Source organism: Panthera uncia, chromosome E1, assembly GCF_023721935.1.
Source record: "Panthera uncia isolate 11264 chromosome E1, Puncia_PCG_1.0, whole genome shotgun sequence".
Lineage (NCBI taxonomy): Eukaryota > Metazoa > Chordata > Mammalia > Carnivora > Felidae > Panthera > Panthera uncia.
Genome location: NC_064814.1, coordinates 44,789,740 through 44,808,662, shown reverse-complemented (window position 1 = coordinate 44,808,662; position 18,923 = coordinate 44,789,740). Strand labels below are relative to the sequence as shown.

Sequence of the window (18,923 nt, the reverse complement as noted above, 5' to 3'; positions counted from 1 at the left end):
GTTTTTGTTGAATGAATAGATGACCTTTCCACTCTCACACTCTGTTGGCCAATTAGTTTCTAAGATGGGTTTGAGCTTGCGTATGTGCCTTTAGAGAACTGTTTTTCTCGTTGCCCACCTGATCACTGAGTGGGAGATTCAGCCATTTCTTCTTCTCTCTTACTTTACACAGTGCAGACACAAGGTGTCCCAGCTCACCTACTTTTCGGGTGGATGGGCATGAGAGTTCCCAGGCGCTGAGAGAGATGAGTCAGAAAGAAGAGTCATTCAGAAAGTAGTCCAGTCAGAGCAACAGTGCTGCCCTTTGGCTGAACTTTCTCTCTCTGTATACCTTGGGATGTCAAGCTGGTGGCACTTTTGAGCTGGTTGTTACAGATCGTCAGACCACAGCACATGGATTCATAAACCTTAATCTGGCACTTTCCCTCGATTACGGATGTTTTGGGAAGTGTCCAAGGGCCCTCTGGCCTAAGAAAAACTTGATTGGCTTTGGGGGTGTACTGTTTCCACTTGGTCACTTAGCCCCATAGTGGCATTGAAGGTGAAAACGTGGAGGGCCCCATTTATATTTCTTTGAAGCCTTTGGGGCATTTGAGTTCAAAAGTTTTGAGAACAGAAGTCTTTGGTCATTTGGTGGTTTGTTTGTTTGTTTATTTGTCTGTTTTGGGGGGGTCCTATCATCAAATAGGATGGTGCTTACTCAAAATTAAGAAAGGTTAGATTTAGTTAGAATCATACATTTGTGGGCTTTTAGAATTGGCCGGAACACTATAGGTTGGTGGTTCCCCTGAGGTGGTAGGAGGTAAGTAGGTATCAGAGTACCCTGGGAGGTGGAGATTCTCTTAAACCACACTCCTCCTCACTACCCTTCTTCACCTCTCAGCCCATGAGAAACATTACTGTTTCCAGTAGATGTGTGTGGTAGCTCTCAAGTGTTCTGCAGGTAGAAAAACTTTTGAGACCGCAGTGTTCTAGATCTAGCCCAGGGATCAGCAAACTTTTTTTCTGTAAAGGGCCAGATGATAAATACTATAGGTCTTGGGGCCATACACTCTCTGCCGAAGCTATTCACCTTGTCCTTTGTAGGGGGGTTACCACAGACAAGATATAAACAAGTGAGTGTGGCTGTATTTCAATAGAACTTTATTTGTGGATGCTGAAATTTAAATTTCATATAATTTTCGTGTGTCATGAAATATTCTTTTGAATTTTTTTCAACCATGAAAACAGTATAAAAAACATTCTTAGCTCATGGTCCATATAGAAACAGGTGGCATTCTATCTGTTGACCTTCGGGCTGTAGTTTGCTGACCCCTGATCTAGCCCAGTGGTTCGTAAGTCTGGCTGCCTTTCAGAATTACGTGGAGACCTTTTGAAAATGCTGATTCGCAGTGACCTTCTCCCCTCCCCGAGGATTCTGATTCTGTAGGACTGGGGAATCTGTTTTTTAACAAAAGCTTTTCTTGTGATGCACACACACTCAGGGTTGTAGAATTACCATCACTGATCTCACTCAGCCTTCTCGTTTTATAGTTGAAGAAACAGCCTTAGAAAGTTGATCTGACTACTCAGCAGTTATATAGCAAATAAATGGCACAACCAGAGTTTGAACCCAGGTCTTTAATTCTAAGATTAGTGGTCTCTGTTCATATCATTCTGTACTCATCCCTTTCCCCAATAAACAAATGAGCGGTAAATGTAGAATAGTCACAAACTCAGGGTTCCTTCTCCCCCCCCCCCTTTTTTCCATGAAAGGGAAACTTTATTACAGTCCCAGGGCTTTGGGGCTCAGGCAGGAGGCCTCCCTGGGGACAAAGGAAGAGCCAGTGGAGGGGCTTCACTTGACCTTCTTGGAGCTCAGGTTGTTGGTGTGGCCGCACATCTTGCAGCAGTGACAGCGCAGGGGTGCAGGTGAGCCTAACTCTCACGGCAGATTGTCTTGTTGCAGTTGTGTTTCTGGGCCAGCTGGCGAGGGAAGGCTCGGAGATGCCACCTCGCAGACAAAGCACCAAGTGCAGGCTCGACTCTTTCTGGATATCGTAGCCTGAGAGAGTGCAGCCATCATCCTGCTGTTTGCCCACAAAAGTCAGATGCTGTTGGTCACGCGAGATGCCCTCTTTTGTTTTGGATTTTGGCTCTGACATTCTCAGTGGTGTCACTGGGCTCGACCTCACGGGTGGTGGTCTTGCCCGTCAGGGTCTTCACAAAGGGCTGCATGTCTGCGTCTGCGTCTGCCACGAGGCCGCTGCCACCAAACCGCTCCGCCATCTCGTCGACGAGGAAGAGCGGGGTTCCTTCTTCTTATGCCTAGTGCCACTCTCCCTCCTGAGAGCTGAGCGGGGACTCTAAGTTCTGCTGTCCCTCTGTTTGTTGGCTGGGTTTTCTGGAGCTGACTCCTGATTTGACATTTAGCCTAATTTCCCTCCGGTCTGCTGGCTTTCAGGAGAGATAATGAAGTAATAGCAAGTAAATTGCTTTAATGTAAGACCGTGTTGAGGCGGCACTAAGCTGCAGTGTGAGGACGAGAGCCGTTGTTTCAAGGGGTGCATTTCTTGGAAGAGGTGGTTTTAAGAGGCACGTTTCACACTTGAATTCACATGGCTCAGATCCAGCTGTCTAAGTAGGACATCTCTACATGGAACTTGTGCTTAATTAGAGCTAATTGAGCTGTCATTTTGCCCAGAACGGTTCAGGAGTGGAGAAACTAAAGGTGAGGAGTAATCACTGTCCCTGCTGTGCCTCAGCCCTGGTGTGGCTCTTTGGTCCAAGTAAGAAATGGGAGCATGATTTTGATTTGCTCTGTCTTCCTATGAGGCATTTGAGTCACGTTACTTGGCTTGTCTGTACTTCTTTCTTTATATGTATCCTGGAAGGAGAAATACTGAAAGTCCTAAATGAATAATTTTTACCTTCATTAAATGATTACTGCATCACTGACTTACTGATAGGTTTCCACACTTGTGTTCCAGGCCCCCCTTCCTCACTTTCTTTATCATCTCCCTAGATCTCACTTCCTCCAAAGACTTTCCTGGCTGAGGTATAGTAACAAGGAGGGAAATAGAGTGCTTCTAGACACCTTCATAGCCGGTAGGCCTTGTCTTAGAATTTGGAGCATAAATGGGGAATTGGCAAGTTGGTATGCTATTTGTTTATCTTTTGCTCTTGGACTGCAAGTTCCTTGGCAGTGGGGACCCTGTCTTGTTGGCCTCTGCCTGATTGTGCCTGGCATAGGAGGAGCACAGGGATGAAAGTGGACAGCATCACTTCGGCGCTCACATGTTCCAGCACCCTGTGATCTCGGTGCTTTAGGGAGGCGGTAAATGGGCTTTGGTTGCATGCTCTGAAAGTCCTGGACATTTATTGACAGGTAATATTGAAATTTGGGTTTCCACCCATGTTGGCTCCTATTTAAGAGGACAAAGCCCCCCCGCTTTTTAAAACCTAATAAAGTTGTTGTTAATACTTGGCATATCTATAGAGGTGCTCCAGATGTTTAAGAGAATGATAATTTATGCTCCCCACAACCCTGTAAAAATGCACATTGGAATTTCTTTTAATACTGAGTACTCTTAGTGTTCTTAAAATAATTCACTTTTCAGAAATTCAGTTTTCCACACAGCTGTTCAGAAGGAGCAACTATTTAGGAATTGAAATTGGGCAGATTTCAGACTTCTCTCCTCATGTGTTGTATTGCTGCTTCTGAGCACCTTTCTCCTTCCTTGCTCCATAGTTCACAGAGCACTTAGGCAGTTCTGAGTGACAATTGCCAGGGCTTGTATAAAACATTTACACCTCAGAATGCTTTAATTTGTATTATTTCATCTTATCCTTTCAGCTCTGAGTTAGGTGGTGTCAGTGGTGGAAATTCCATTTTATAGTTGAGGAACAACCCAAACTATTTTACTCACAATTCCATAGTTAATGGCAGGACAGACTTCATTGTGAGGGTCCAGGAACCTACCCATTAATGGCTGCCGCCATTAATGCCTCTTTGGTCATTGCTTTTCGATGGTTTATAAGAGGCTCAGGAGTCCATAGTGAGTTGGTTTTGAACTTGAACTGAAGAGCAAAGAGCCCTTTAATAATTCTAACGTCCTCTTAGGGCTATACCCAAGAAGCATTTTTAGTTTTTGATGAACAGTATGTAAATATGTGAGGAAGACCTAGAAGCAGATACGCTCACTGTTGAAAGAGTAACACTTCTTTCTGTACCTGAGTGACACCTGAGTGTATTCAGAATCAGAAAGTTGCCAAAATGGAAACCAGTACAGGGTACTGTGTTGGAGAAGGAGGAAGTTCAGACTAAGACTTTCCTACCTACTATGGACTTACCAGTTAAGTTTCCCAAAAATTTTGCAGGAGTACTAGCTGATTTCATATTGTTACATGCAGTAACAGTTGATCAACATGTAACAAATCTATTTCCTCAATATAACATGCCTTACCTCTCTCTAGAACACATCTGCTTTTTTAGCTTTTTTATGACTTGAAGTATTGTTGGTGACTATAGAGAGAAACTGTGTTTAGGGTGCCAGATACTTCTAGACTAAAAATAAAGCAGTGGTTCTCATTAACCAAGCTCAGGGAGAATGTGTGTGCAGTTTGAAAAAGTTCCCTAAGATTCGCTTCACTCTCACTTGAAGCACAATGCGTTGAGATCTACTTTTTACTAGATACAGTTGAAATATGATAATGGCAAGCATGAATTGTGGTCTTAAGTGGGCTTCATCTACTATCCTAAGTGAAGGGTCTTTGGGAAGTATACATAGAACCACAATATTAACAAAGCCTCTTGGTGCTCTCATTTTAATCTAGGAGGTATTATGGGTCATACAGTATGAGTTTTCTACCTAATCGGAAACCTTAAAAGTAAAACTGAAGTGCTTTTAGTTACTCTTACTCCCTCATCATCCCTTCCTTTATGAATAAGCTCATCCATTCTTTTCCTGAGCTACTTGCATTATAAGGGAAGGAGAACTTTAAAAAAAAAAATTTTTTTTTTTTTTTTACATTTATTCATTTTTGAAAGACCGAGAAAGACAGAGTACAAATGGGGAAGGGCTAGAGAGAGAGGGAGACACAGAATCCGAAGCAGGCGCCAGGCTCCGAGCTGTCAGCACGTCAGCACAGAGCCTGATATCAGTGGGGCTCGAACTCACAGACTGCGAGATCATGACCTGAGCTGAAGTTGGCCGCTTAACCGACTGAGCCACCCAGGCGCCCCCCCCTCCCCCGCTCTTTTTTTTGGAATCAGAAGACCTGAGTTCAAGTTCTAGTTCTGCCATTTGCTGGCTTAAGTTGGTTAAATTTCTGAGCTGCCTTGGGGCTTTGGGGATGGTAATTGGCTTGAATGAGAGGAATTAACCTCATTCTGTGCCTACCAAAGTATACTGTATGTATAAATATAACCAGTTATAAAGGATTCTTCCTGGTTATGGGTGAGTTAACTAGATTATGATTGATAGCTGTGGGAAAAGGGATAATTGAGTTAAAATTGGAATATATAGAGAGAATTTACATATTTTGCCTTTTTATTTTGAAATAATTTTATATCTGTAGAAAAGTTGTAAGAATAATCCAAAGAACTCTGTATATCCATCACCCAGATTCTTCAGTTGTTCACATTTTACCACTTGCTTTATCATTCATTGGGAGAGAATGTTCAGCTAAAAGCTGAGTTTACAACATGTCGAGCATGCTTTTACTTGCCTTATCTCATGTGCCATTCTGTTAACATATGGGTACTGTTACCTACATTGTGTAGAAAGAAAAACTCAGAGAGGTTAGATCAGTTGCCTGGGATTCCACAGCAGGTAAATGGCAGAGGTTTGTTGTAGATCTAGAGATTTGCATTCTAGCCCAGGTTTTGCTACTAGCAGTGGTATAACCACTGGCAGTTTATTTTATAGCACTTCCTTTGTTTTCTAGCAGTTTCCCTTCATTTCATGGTACCCAGTGTCCCTGGCCCTGACTCACCTCACTATAGAGATAGGTTACTATTTATGAAGTATCTTGAGCTTTTTAGCTATATTAATCAGTGTTTGCTCTAGTATTGCTGATTAAATATACTTTGTTTAAGCAAAAATAAAGACAAGGCCTTGTTTTTTTAACAGTATTTTATTTTGTTTTATTATTTTATATTTTATATTTTATTTTATTTTATTTTATTTTATTTTATTTTATTTTATTTTCAGGAATAGAATTTAGTGATTCATCACTTACATATAACATCCAGTGCTCATCCCAACAAGTGCCCCTCTTAGTGCCCATTACCCATTCAGCCCATCCCCCCACTTATCTCCCTTCCAGCAACCCTCAGTTAGTTCTCTGTATTTAGGAGTCTCTTACGGGGGTGCCTGGGTGGCTCAGTCGGTTGGGCGTCCAACTTCGGCTGAGGTCATGATCTCATGGTTCGTGGGTTCTAGCCCCACGTCGGGCTCTGTGCTGACAGCTAGGAGCCTGGAGCCTGCTTCAGATTCTGTGTCTCCCCCTCTCTCTGCCCCTCCCCTGCTCATGCTCTCTCTCTCACAATAACGAATAAGCGTAAAAAGAATCTCTTATGGTTTGCCTCCCTCTTGGTTTTCATCTTATTTTTGCTTCCCTTCCCCTGTGTTCATCGATTTTGTTTCTTAAATTTCACATATGAGTGAAATATGATATTTGTAAAGACAAAACCTTGTATGCAGAGTTTGGTGTTGAAGTCATTGGTGAGGTATGAGTATCCTCCTTTTCCCACATCTAGCTTCCATATGAGGTAGATGGAACTGCCATGATTTGAGGATAAAGCAGAAGAGTTTTTCCTGTTAGGCGAAGTATCCAGGGGTGCTGGACTATTCCTTGTCCTGAGCACCCCCTTGACATCAGATTCTTGACCCTTCTTTCTGTCTGGCTACAGGACCCTGAGCATTTTGGTTCTGTAAGACCAGGAAAAGTGACAACAAGGTTTGGTTTTCAGATTATCTCCACTTTCTTTGAGTTCCTCTCCCAGATCAGAGGAATCTTTCTCCTCAGTTTTGATAGAAGTAGATTTTCTGGAACCTTGAACTGAAGACTATAAATTTGGTAGCTCCTGGGCCAGATGGGACCGGCAAATGTATGTTTTGACTTGCCTAATGTGTAAATTTTTTTCATTAGTAGCCAACATTTAAAAGCCAGAAGGTTTCATATAAAAACCTAGCTTTTAACTTTTCCTTAAAAGGGGGCAGGTGGGGAGGGGGGAAGAAATTATAAAACTGGGCCTACAAAGAGCAGACCTGGACTGGAATGGCCATAGAGCACTACTGTCCCCACCAGCCTGTTTTGTACCTGGCCCCTGTAGACACTTGAATTTTCAGTTCCAGACCTAGAACTTGAATTTTTGTTTTAAAAGCTGGGTTTTTAAATGAGTTAGTTAGTTACCTTATCCTTGGTTACGAAAGAATCCTGCTTTCTTGGGTAGGTAGAAAAATAGCTTATAAATAAGATTGGGGCCTTACCAAAATCAGAGTATTTCCCCTGCCTTTTCACTGTTTCATTTCCATCATTGTGGGGCCAGATTGGCTCCTAGATCTCAGAGAGCGGCAGTCATCACTTCATTCCCTGCACAGAGGCACCACTGCCAGCAGAGGGTGCTGTCGGCTCACCGAGCCTGCTGTCATGTTGGCTCAGCTGATCAGCAGCTGTTGGGCATGTGCCCTGGGTCTGTTTGAGACATTGGGCATGTTCATTTGGTTCCCATCCCTAGTGCCCACCCCTTAGACCCTGGCCAGGTTATTGTGTCACTAGGGACTCTGTTCAGTAACAGGAAACTGGGGAAAGTTTAATTGTTTTCTCCTCTCTCTTTTTCCCATGCAGCTGAACAAAAGGTTCATCCTCAGTTTTCTCCATGCCCATGGGAAGCTGTTTACCCGGATTGGGTAAGTGTGCAGGATGTTTATTTTATTTTCCTACATTACAAGTCATTTTGGAATTTAATATTGTTAGCAACTAGACTGTGTTTGTAACTGAGGGCACAGGGTGTGAATTCTTAGAGGGCTCCACCTTCTCTTCCCTTCACTCACTCTGCTCATGAAGTTTGGGAAATATTATTCTGCATCCGTCTGTCTCTTCTTTCTCTACCTTTACTAAAGCCCCCTTTAAACACCCATCCCCCACTGCTAGTCCCTCTGGTTTCTCTTTCCTTTGCCTTTCAGCCCAGCCCCTAGTGATCTCCTTAAGGAAGTCATACTCAATCCCAGGGGTCCTCCTTAGGGAGACTAGCGTCCATTAATTTTCCCTTAAAGAGGAGGGTAACATTTGCTTTCCTCTAACATTTTCTCTTCCTTCTGAACCATACCCCTTTCTTATCTGCTCAGGCTCCTGCCCCATATTGCTGATCCCTGTAAATGCCGAGATTTTTCTATGGTTTCCCCATCCGCCATGGTTTTACATATAAATCTCAGGGAAAGTGATGTGTGCAAAACCCCTGTTACTTCACGCATTAAGTCCCTGGAAAGAGATTAGGTTTTGAGTATTCCTTTGGTGGATCAGAGTTTTTCCTTGCTGTATAAAACTAGAGATCCTAAAGTCTGATGTATGCCTGCATACCAGAATTGAGGTGTGCTGAGGGCCCTTGTAGTCGAGGAGAGGAATAAGTGGCAGTGCTCTCTGACCAGTCTTCTACTGCGTTTTAGTATTTTCTGAATTGGAGGTTTTATTAGGAGCTACCCTTTGAGGTGGTATCTTTTGGATTATGGATCCCCCAGGTTGTTGTTAGTATTTCCCTCTCACTTTCTGCCATAACCTTCTAAGTTTATCTATGATGCTCTAGAACGTTTTCCTAGTGGGAGAAGCTGAAAGGCTTTGTCCCGTTTTAAGAAACACTATTCCATGGATGGTGAACTAGAAAGTGTGCTTATTACATACTCATTTGTCATCAACCTGGGCAAGAGTGACAGTGATGGCCAGCACAGGGGGTACTCTTGATTTTGAAATCACTTGGGAAACCTAGAGCAGTGCCAATAGATGCATCTCTAGTAGGAGAACTAAGTGTGAAGTAATTCACTCGTGAAAAGGAGATCAGGTGTGTCAGTAGCTCCTCCCTACCCCCCCCTCCCCCCCACCTTGTAAGCTCTACTCTGGCAGTTTTTACTCAACACTGTTGTATCCCTAGTGCCTGGCATACGGTACCTACAGCACATATTTACTGAATGAATGAGTAAATCTTTACAAGAAATGATAGGTTGTGAAAGACTAGAGAGAAGGTTCCTAGTGTTCTAGGAGGTAATAGTAGACCCAGTCCAATCACCAGTGAGTCATGTAAAGCTACAGTTACAAGGTAGGCAAGATGATACCAATATCGTTTCATAAAATTAACCCATCATAGCAGGAAATACTGTTATGCTGCACCTAAAATAGGAACTATGGTTCCTTATCTCTTTGTTGTCTTTTTTAGTTATCATTTTAAAAATCTTTCTTTCCCTTACTACCTTTCCACTCCATATTTCTCTCCTTCTCTCATTTTCCTGTGTTTTTTCTTTAAATGTTCATGTACTGTGTTGTTCCAAGTCAGTATTTTTCAACCTTCATACCGTTGATATTTTGAGCCTTAGAATTCTCTGTTGTTGGAGGCTGTCCTGTGCATCGTTACGATGCACATCTTATGATGGTTTAACAGCATCCCAGACTTCTACCCACTCCATGCCAATAGTGTCCCTTCCTCTTCTCACCAGTCATGATACTTATAAATGTCGCCAGACAATGCCACATGTTCCCTCCGGGGGAAAAAATTGCTCCTGGTTGGGAACCACTGTTCTGTTAGAGATTTTGGCTAAAGAAGTTATAAATCTTGGTCCAGAACGTAGAAATATTTAGGATATATCTTTGTCAGGTTTAAGTATTAGGTAGAACTTTACTTTTGTTGTCTTTAAAAATTCTCATAGATATTTTGGAAGATGTCAGGGAAAGAACCACAATAATGATTTAAAAGCTAGAAAATAATTTCTGAGAGGAGAAATTAATCTTAAGAAAATTAAGGTAAGGGGTGCCTGGCTGGCTCAGTCAGTGGAGCATGTGACTCTTGATCTCAGGGTTGTGGGTTCGAGCCCCATAGTAGGAGGAGAGATTGCTTAAAAATAAAATCTTAAAAAAATTAAGGTAAAAAAAAAGGTCTAGAGACAGCTGTGGGGTACCCTAACTGTATTTAAATATAAAAGAGTCATAACCAGATAGTTTTGATTCCTGTGGGATGACAGTAAGAGAAAATAGGCTTATGTTACAGCTGAAGAGACTTGGTTTAGGTGTAAGACAATTTCACAGAGAGAAGATGTTTGGGAATTTTCTTCTCGGGAAGCCTTTGAAAAAGAATAGATTATCTCATTTGTCAGAGGTGGTTTGTTGTGGTCCAGATTATTTTTCAGGACCTCTTCCATTTTTGCATGTAACACATTCTGTTGGCAAAAAGATAAGTCCAGTCTAGTTTCACCTTCATAAAAAATGAGTTACAGTCGTGTTCGCATAAGGAAAATATATGTAAATTATAGGCAGTCCAGCCCCCTTGATGAGTATTCTTCTTGTGCAGACCTAGAGGTAATAGAATTGAGCCCCATATTTATTCTGGAAGGCAGAGACAGAAGTAACTTCTATTGGGGGAAAAAAGAAGTATAGTAGTCTGTAAGACTAGAAAAGCAGGGAGCCCAAACCACACACAACAACATGGACTGGTGCCTAATTACCAAGAAGATGTGAAATGTGGGAGGCGTTGAAAACGAATTAAGAGTGAGGAGATTGTAATGGGGAGCAGCTGAAGACACATCCACTGTCCCGCCTGCCTTTTGAGAAAAGCCCCGGGTTACGTTGCTCTCCGGGCCTGTGTCTTCTCTGTGCCAGGTGTCCCAAATGGCATCCATATCTGCTTGAGTGCCTACTGTGTGCATCATGGCCCTCCTTCCTCAGTGTCCAGGGGAAAAGAGCATTAGATGGCCTCAGGTGCCAACAAGAGTTTGTTTTGTTTTTTTTTACCACTGACTAATTACAAGACCTCGAGAGGGAACAAGTCAAAGCCTCCTTGGACTTCAGTTTCCTTATCAGTAGTTTAAATAGATGATGTCCAGGGTCCACTCCAGTCCTTATGTTCTACAGCACTATGAAATTTTTTTTCCTCTCGTTTTTACCCTGTCACATGGCTTAGTTTTGTTTGTTTTTGTTTTGCTACTGGATTGCTCCTTATCTTGTTTAGTTTTTAAAAATTAAGAAGTTGAGAAAAGTTAAGGAGCTTGATTCTTTTCTGCAGAGAGTGTCATCTAGCCCCTCTGTGTTCCTCAGCATTGGAGAGGTTGGGTCCTGCCCAGTTAGTCACTGTCTGAGTCACTCCCGATTTAGGTCCCAGTGTTGTCTGAAAGACAACTTTCTTGAAACGGCCATTCAAATGAGACAAGGTGTCTCTAGAGATCATTTCGGAAAGCAGTCTGTAAACACTCATCCTGAAATTTATTGTATCTTCTGCAGTTTTTAAGGATAGGGACCGAATCCTCTCAGGCGCAGGAGAGGGACTGAGTCAGGGATCCCATATGGTTCCTCACAGACACTTGCTTTCCTGGTGAGAGGCTGATCAGACCTGCGCCTTGACTCCCCTGAGAGAGGCTGGGAAGCCGGCAGCCTGTGGACTTTTGATTTGTGACAAATAGAATGATTTTGCCTCCCATTATTGCCTTGGTTAAAGTTACCACTTTAACTTTTACTTACTTGCCTAGTCACGCTGTTTGCACAACTTCAAGGTCTCTTGGAATTCAAAGCCTGATATATTTATTTTGGTCTTTGAATTGTGAAAAATGCAATGTTTATGTCTTGATTTATTTTTAAAATTATAAATGTTTTATATACAAAGGCCAGACGTATTCATTGTAGGGAAAATCTATTTACTGCCTATAGTGCTCAGTGTAAAATACTAAGAAAGCCCAACAAGAGAAGAAATAAAAAATTGCCCATATTCTCACTATCCAGAGATAACTTTCCATCCTTAACATTTGGCATATATTTTTATCTTTTTTTCTATACATATCCCCCCCACATTTATTTTTGTTTTTTACAAATACGCTTAACAAGGGATATTAAACTACTTTAAAACTGTTTTCATTTAATATATATTGAACTTACCCCCACATGATTAAAAATGTAATACAACTTTTAAAAAACAGAATTCAGTTATATGGATGTGCCATCTTAATAATCGGCTATTGTTGGGCATTTTAGGCTGTTTCCAATTTTTTGCTGTTATAAATTACCATCTTATGCTTTCTGTCTTCCTCCTCTGCTGCTACTGTTGCTGCTGCTTTTATAATTTTATAAAACTTTAAACATAAATTGTATGTTGTATTTATCTCCACTTTAATATAATTTTTGTTCTGTGATATGGGTGGAGCAAAGAGAAACATAAAACTGCTCACAGGTAGTCTGAGGCCAAAATCAGCAATTTAGTGACAAAATTGGGAACTAGAAACCCTGTGATTGAGTCCAGAGGAAAGATCTTTTATCTGTGCGTCCCTCAGTTACTAACTGAGCTGATGTAGTCTGAGTGGATTCATCTTCCTTCTCGTAGCTCGGAATTGAAGTATTCTAGTTTATATCCTTATGTATTTGATGTTTACTTTTGTTTTCATCATGTTGAACTAGTTGAAAGGCAAAGGGAGGATTTTATTGTAATTAAAAAAAAAAAAAAAAAAAGATGTGGACATTTGACCTGGTGCTCGTTTGAGATTCCAGTCTGACCTAGGGAGTTAATGGATCTGTTTCAATTTCCACCCCAGGGAAGAGGCTTCCTCAGACACAGCTTCGAAGCAGGACTGTCCCACGTGACACTTCTGTCATGTCATTCCGTGCTGGCTCTCTACTGCTTTTCAACACGGAGACACATGGCTCTGAAACTTGCCCATTGTGGCTGCTTTTCAAGCAGAGTGAACACTGCTATTCTCGTAATGAGAAGTGCTAGCCCCCTCCCCACCTCCAACCAGAAAGAGTGCTGCACAGTGTCAAGATTTAAAATGAAACCTTTGTTATAGCCCATGGGGAAAAATGGATCCATTCCAGCCCCAAACATATCACTCTCTGCCATTCCAAACCTACCAAGAGTTTTAATGGTTCTGAAACTTCTGGAAGGAAAAACAAGGTTCTTTTTTTTCCCCTCTTGTTTTTTGGGGAGGGGGGGCACTGAAATGGCACGTTGGGGAAAAAAGCAAATACATGGCATGTTTTGTGCCAATGAAAATGAGGACAGCTCAGCAGAGAAGGGAACTGAAGTATAAACTGTAATTGACCCATAGCTGTGGCATGACTCCTGGGTACCAGGAGGTCAGTAATAGGAGTTGCCATCCAAGGGCAAGGAATGAAGATTGCTAAAATGCCAGAAAGCTCTGGAGCTTCTTTCCTAACCCCTGGAGGCTACTATTCAGTGGGGAAAGGGCCAAGGTTCAGGTGAAACCAGGAGCACCTTTCTCTAGGACCTGAAACTGTTGCATCTTTTGAGAAGGATTCCCTTCCCTGTGGCTTTCCAGAAGCTATTTATTAATCCCGCCTGGAGCTATTCCTCACCCCCACCCCCCTACCCCCAGTGTACCACAAGGAGTTTGTTTGTTTGGGGGGGGGGGGTTGAGGATGGATAAAAGATACTTTGCTGACCACGAATTGTTCGGCATGGCTCTAAGGCCCATGTGCCTGGTTTCTCTCTCTAGCACCAAGTCTGAATTTGCTTTTTATTTTCTGAGGACTTGGGCTGTGGTTTGTTCGTGTTGCCAAAGGAGCTCCAGGCATGCACCACTGTTTGGGATCCAGTGGCCACATTTGGCAAGCAGTGGTTTGAATGACCTCTCTTTAGGAGCCCTAGGTCACTGGCTGGATTTCTACCTCCCTACATTACAGGCTCTTCCTGTATTGGGAGTGGCAGTTGGCCAGGGCATTATATTTCCACTGGCCTGAAAACATACAGACCCTGATGAGCAGAGGCTTGTGAGAGGGAGGAGGACAGCAACACAGGAAAGACTGAAACACATCATTAGGGCCCTTGGGCTAGGGATTCTTCAAGGGGAAGTTTGGGATCCTTAGGTGGAGCAGTTAGTGCGATAGCACCTGAAACACAGCAGCAGAGCTCGGTCTGGTTTCCTGAAGCGAAGCCTCGAGTGAGGGCTCTCTAGATTCATGAACCTCTTTTTATAGAATAGTTTTCATACCAGAGAGTTTGGGGAATATGTAGGTTTTAGAGCTTAAAGAAAATTCGTTCACTGTTCACAAAAACCGATTGTTTCACAGAGAAACTTTGACTTCAGCTTGAATCCACTTACTGCCAGGGGTTAGGAAATAGCATACCAGAGCATAATAACTCAGAGCAACTTATCCAGAGGTTGAGTTGTTTCCATCCCTGATCAATTCTTTCTCTTAAATGTGGTCGCCACCTTAGGATACCAGGAAGGTTTGTGAAAGAAAACGTCCTAGGCATTAGTTGTCTGCTTTCAGAGAGACACCGTGGGATGGGACGGGGGGGCCGATTTTGTGTGTGCGCGTACACGCCAACTGCTGTTGGGCACATACCTCCCTGAATGAGCTGGCTGTGTTTGTAGGATGGAGACATTCCCTGCGGTGGCTGAGAAGGTCCTCAAGGAGTTCCAGGTGTTGCTGCAGCATAGCCCCTCTCCTATTGGAAGTACCCGCATGCTGCAGCTTATGACCATCAACATGTTCGCTGTGCACAACTCTCAGTTGAAAGGTAAGGAATGTCCCGTTTCTTTATCTACACAGGTAAAGATTAATCTAGCTTCTTTCCTATGGTACCATATCACTCCATTCACCTGATACACATGCGCGCGTGCACACACACACACACACACACACACTTCTCTTATCAGTGTCTCTCCAATTTTCAATCTACTCTCTGAAATCTGTATGACTCTCTAGTGCTTGGGTGGGATGAAAGGAGGGAATCATGGGTATGGAGCTTAATTTGCAAACCCAGAGATGCTGTTGCACATCTGGCCATGCTGAAGGCAGCAGCAAGGCCTCTTGGAGGCTGCAGACCCAGAGCCTCTCCCAGGGGAGAGGCATTGCTGAAATGTTTCATTGCAGAGACCATACGCTTGGCAGGGATTGGGAATAGCTGTTTCTGGACTCATGTACCCTGTTTGTTCGATATGGAAAAGTCTAGTTCCCTATGGGCTATCCCTTGTGGGAGCCTGCCAGGGAGTACGAACAGTGAATTGATGAGCTTTGGTGACTCAAGCTGGAAGCACAAAAATCACCAGGCCCAGAATTTGGCTATCATACTGGTGTGCATTCTGAAATGCTTTTCTGAACACTGGGGTTTTTAACACTGGGGAGGGAGGGGCTGATTGGCAGGAGTTTTAAATGTTCTGAGGACCAGGTCACTGTTGAAGGATGTTACCAGGATCCCTCCCCTCCACCCCACTTAGGTAAGGATGATGTGGTTTGACTTGACGGAGCTATGCAGCGCGAGGGTGACATTGTTTTGTGTGTTTATTTGGTCCATGCTGCCAAAGAACCGTTTCGGAGCATTGACAGAGACTGTTTGGTCTCAGCGCTTGTTATCGGAAATGCCAAGAAGTGGGATTTGTCCCGTGCAGACTCTGTTGTAAAACAGACCTGGCCTTTCCGGACAGAGTGTTGCCAGTTCTCTTGTTATATCTCTTCTTAGTGCTTTCTCCCTCTGAGGTGGATTTACTTCCCTTCCCATTTGTGTTTGGGGGTTATGCTTCAGCTCGCTGGTGTTGGGGGGGGGGTGGATTTCTCCCCAGATGAGAGTGTATGCCACACTTGCCCTCGACACTTGGCTCCTCCTGGGACACACTCTGCAAGGTCCTCTGCTGCTCCGCCTGCGTTTTCAGTCATATCTGAATCTTAGAGGATTTTCTCATCTCGTGCTGCCTGCTACAGCATTTAGAATTCCCAGCAGAAGTCGAGATGCAGAGGCTTGGGTGCCTTTTTGAGGCTGGCTCGTTATTCCTGAGAACACCTCTGAGGAAGCACGCACTCCTGAGGCGGCAGCGGGAGTTTCCAGGAAGGAGGAAATAAAGTTTGTGAAGTGCTGTCATCGTGAGGCTTGAAGTCCAAAGGGGAGGGGGATTGATTCCTTCACCGTTGCTCTGCTGGTTCTGTCGAGTGGGAGGCTCACCAGACTCGGGAGATGCCCTCCTGTTTATTTTCCTGCTTCCCTCCGGCAGCAACACGGAGTTCAGGGAGTTGCCTGTCACAGAACCGCAGCCTCTGCCAAGGTGTGGTTCCGGCCTCAGGTGACCTGTGGTCTCAGGAGGTGTGAATGTAAAGGACCTGCAACTCTTGCCTGTGAAGCATCTGTTGTCAGCAGCTTCTGCTCCATGAAAAGGAATGCCTTGGCCTTTTCATAGGCCACGAGTGAGTCCTTTTCTTGTAGCTGCTATTACGTAAAGGTTAAGAAAATATGGGTGAAAGGAAGGTGAGATGGTGAGAACGGAGAAAGAAGAAAATAGGTGGTTCTCCCATTTGAGGCCAAGGTTCTTTTTTTTAGGACTCTTCCATCCGTGGTCAGTCATAATGAGGACCCGCTAGCCAAGAAGGACATGTCAAAGCCTGTGCTTGACTTGAGACCCTTCTCGTTTCTGGCCTGGTCCTGACGCTTACCTCCATGAGGCAGCTGGGGCCAAGGGGAGTAGGAGCTGAGGTGGTCAGAAGCTCCAAGAGCGTTTCAGGGAAAAACAGCCCGGGCCACAGGATATAACACTCAGCTGGGACAGAGAGCTCTGCGGACGTGCTGCCAAGTACCCGGTGTGCAGTTGAGGCGGCCGTCCAGACCCCACTGTGTGGGCTGCCATTGGGAGAGGGGTGAGCAGAGCACTCAGCGGGGCTGGTTGGTGGGAAGATGCACTTTTCCATTTCCCAGCACATGAGTCATCTTCTCTGGGCCCCTGTGCTGTGCTTGCACGGACAGTGGCAAGAAGGGGGTGTTGTGGCTGAGTAGCAGCATCTGTGCCGGGGGTGGAGAGGGAAGGGGGTTGGGGACAGGGTAAAGATTTAAATCCTTCACTAATCAGCAGCAGTTTGAATCACATTTTTATGAGTAAGGAAGTGATAAATCAGCCCTGAGTGTTCAGCCCGCAAGTCCTGTCAGCTGGTGCCCTTCTAAAGGCTTCTCTCCAGGCCAGTCTGCTTGCTGTCAGAGTCGCCACCCAGACACGGAACCCTGACTGTCTGAGACCGGGAAGCAAGGGCCTGATGCTGCCTGGCCCTCCCAGGTGCTTGGGGTCTTGGTGATTTGGCAGTCACTGCAAGTTACAGAACATCTGGGCCATCATTTTTCTTTCCATTCCTTCTTGGACATGTCCTTCTGGGTGGGTGTTTGTGTATGTCAGTTCCTGGACTCTGTGGAGAAGGAACATTCCAGCCTGAAGCAGAGGTGATCTGTGGCCCCCAAGGCAGTCGCGATCCTTTCAGTCTGTGCCTGGGCCTTCCTTGTAGATGTGGTACCTTAGGAGTGTGATTTGAAGAGCAACAGGGACGTCCTTACTAAAAAGTATGTTCTTTGTTAATGCCTGTAATTCATTTTGTGTGTCTGTGTATGTGTGTTCAGTGCCACCCTTGTATTGCTCTCCTCTTTTCAAAATACCAATAGTTGAGGGATAGAAATGATACTAACTCTGTAGTGTGATTACTTTTTAAAATGTGCTTTCCTTGTGGTCAAGAGAGACACAAAACTGTTTAAAAGCTTTGGATGCCTCCCAAGTTAAAATGGAGGAGAAAAACTTAGCAAGTGGTGAGTTAAAGGCATCTTTCCCCTTTTCCTAGGTTATAGTTTACCCTGGCGCTCAGGAAGGTGGAGGATGAAGGTCAGATTTGCCCTCTTTGCACAGGGGAAAATAAATTGAGTTTTGCCACATCATTTAAAATCCATCTGAACTTTCCGATCTCAGCACTGATCTTCAAATTCACGGGTTGAGGGATGCCTGGCTGGCTCAGTAGGTGGAGCACGCAGCTCTTGATCTCAGGGCTGTGAGTTCGAGTCCCATGTTGAGTATAGAGATAACTTAAAAATAAGATCTTAAAAAAAAAAATGCATGGGTTGAGGGCCATTGGTGGGGGGGAGACCTTTATCTCCTCCTCTCATATGGACCCTTTGCAAAAATTCTGCCTGAGTGGAACTATAGACTCTAGAATCCTGCACAGAAGTGATTGGGGACAGATGAATTTGAAGGATGTTTGGGGGCTCTTAGCAAAGTGCCTGCTATTTATTAGGCACTAAGCCTTTGTTGAATGCATGGATGAAGGCGGCCATAGTTCTGGGCAAGCCAGCTCTCATTGAACAGTGTGTTCCTTACTTGGCCCATGTCCAAAATTGTCCTTTGGTGAGTGATGGGTGGTGGTGAGATAGGTGGTTCCCAGAGTGATGTCACAATTGGTAATGTCTCTACAGCATTCTTGAGCCTGAAGGGAGAAATGGGGCTTCTCCACGTGCCTCAGCATTTAACACTTCAGTGGCCATCTGACTGACTGACGTGATGCTGGAGGGTGAACTGTTGATCTAAACCACAAACACTCCAAGAATTTTAATTTTTTAAAAATTTTGTAATTTAAGGAAATAAACTGGAGTTTCTTGAAGAGGAATAATTGAAGCAACGTTTGTGGTAGGGCATCACTGAAACCCTTTGCATCCCCCATCTGTGCCCAATTTGGTCCAATCTGGCCTTCCACCCCCCCTTCCTTTTTTTTTTTTTTTTTTTTTTTTCACCCCCTCTTGGTCTCTCTCTTTTTTTAAAAAAAATATGTTTTATAATTCCTGGAATCAAAACCATCTCAGGCACACACTGTTTTATTTTACTGTATTATTGGATTATACTTCCTATAAATCATTGGATGTTATTCATTGCCCACCACTGGAATAACTTCCCTTTTCTGTGCCCTGGCCCCCTCTTTTTCCTCCTCCTTTTCCTCCTCTG

At 43.9% G+C, this 18,923-nt stretch overlaps 1 protein-coding gene and 1 pseudogene across 3 annotated transcripts in view; one reads left to right on the top strand and one right to left on the bottom strand.

Annotated features, from left to right (window-relative positions):
* Positions 1 to 18,923, top strand: part of SMG6 (SMG6 nonsense mediated mRNA decay factor) — a 227,433-nt gene that overhangs the window by 41,240 nt on the left and 167,270 nt on the right. For 2 of the 3 annotated variants that reach the window (XM_049636759.1, XM_049636760.1), the window contains exons 9-10: positions 7,834 to 7,895; positions 14,565 to 14,710. In XM_049636759.1, coding sequence (XP_049492716.1) covers positions 7,834 to 7,895; positions 14,565 to 14,710 — 208 coding nt within the window. Of the gene's footprint in view, positions 1 to 7,833; positions 7,896 to 14,564; positions 14,711 to 18,202; positions 18,612 to 18,923 lie in introns of those variants that run through there. The other variant, XM_049636761.1, reaches the window with a different exon arrangement.
* On the bottom strand, positions 1,736 to 2,232 carry LOC125926880 (ubiquitin-like; annotated as a pseudogene).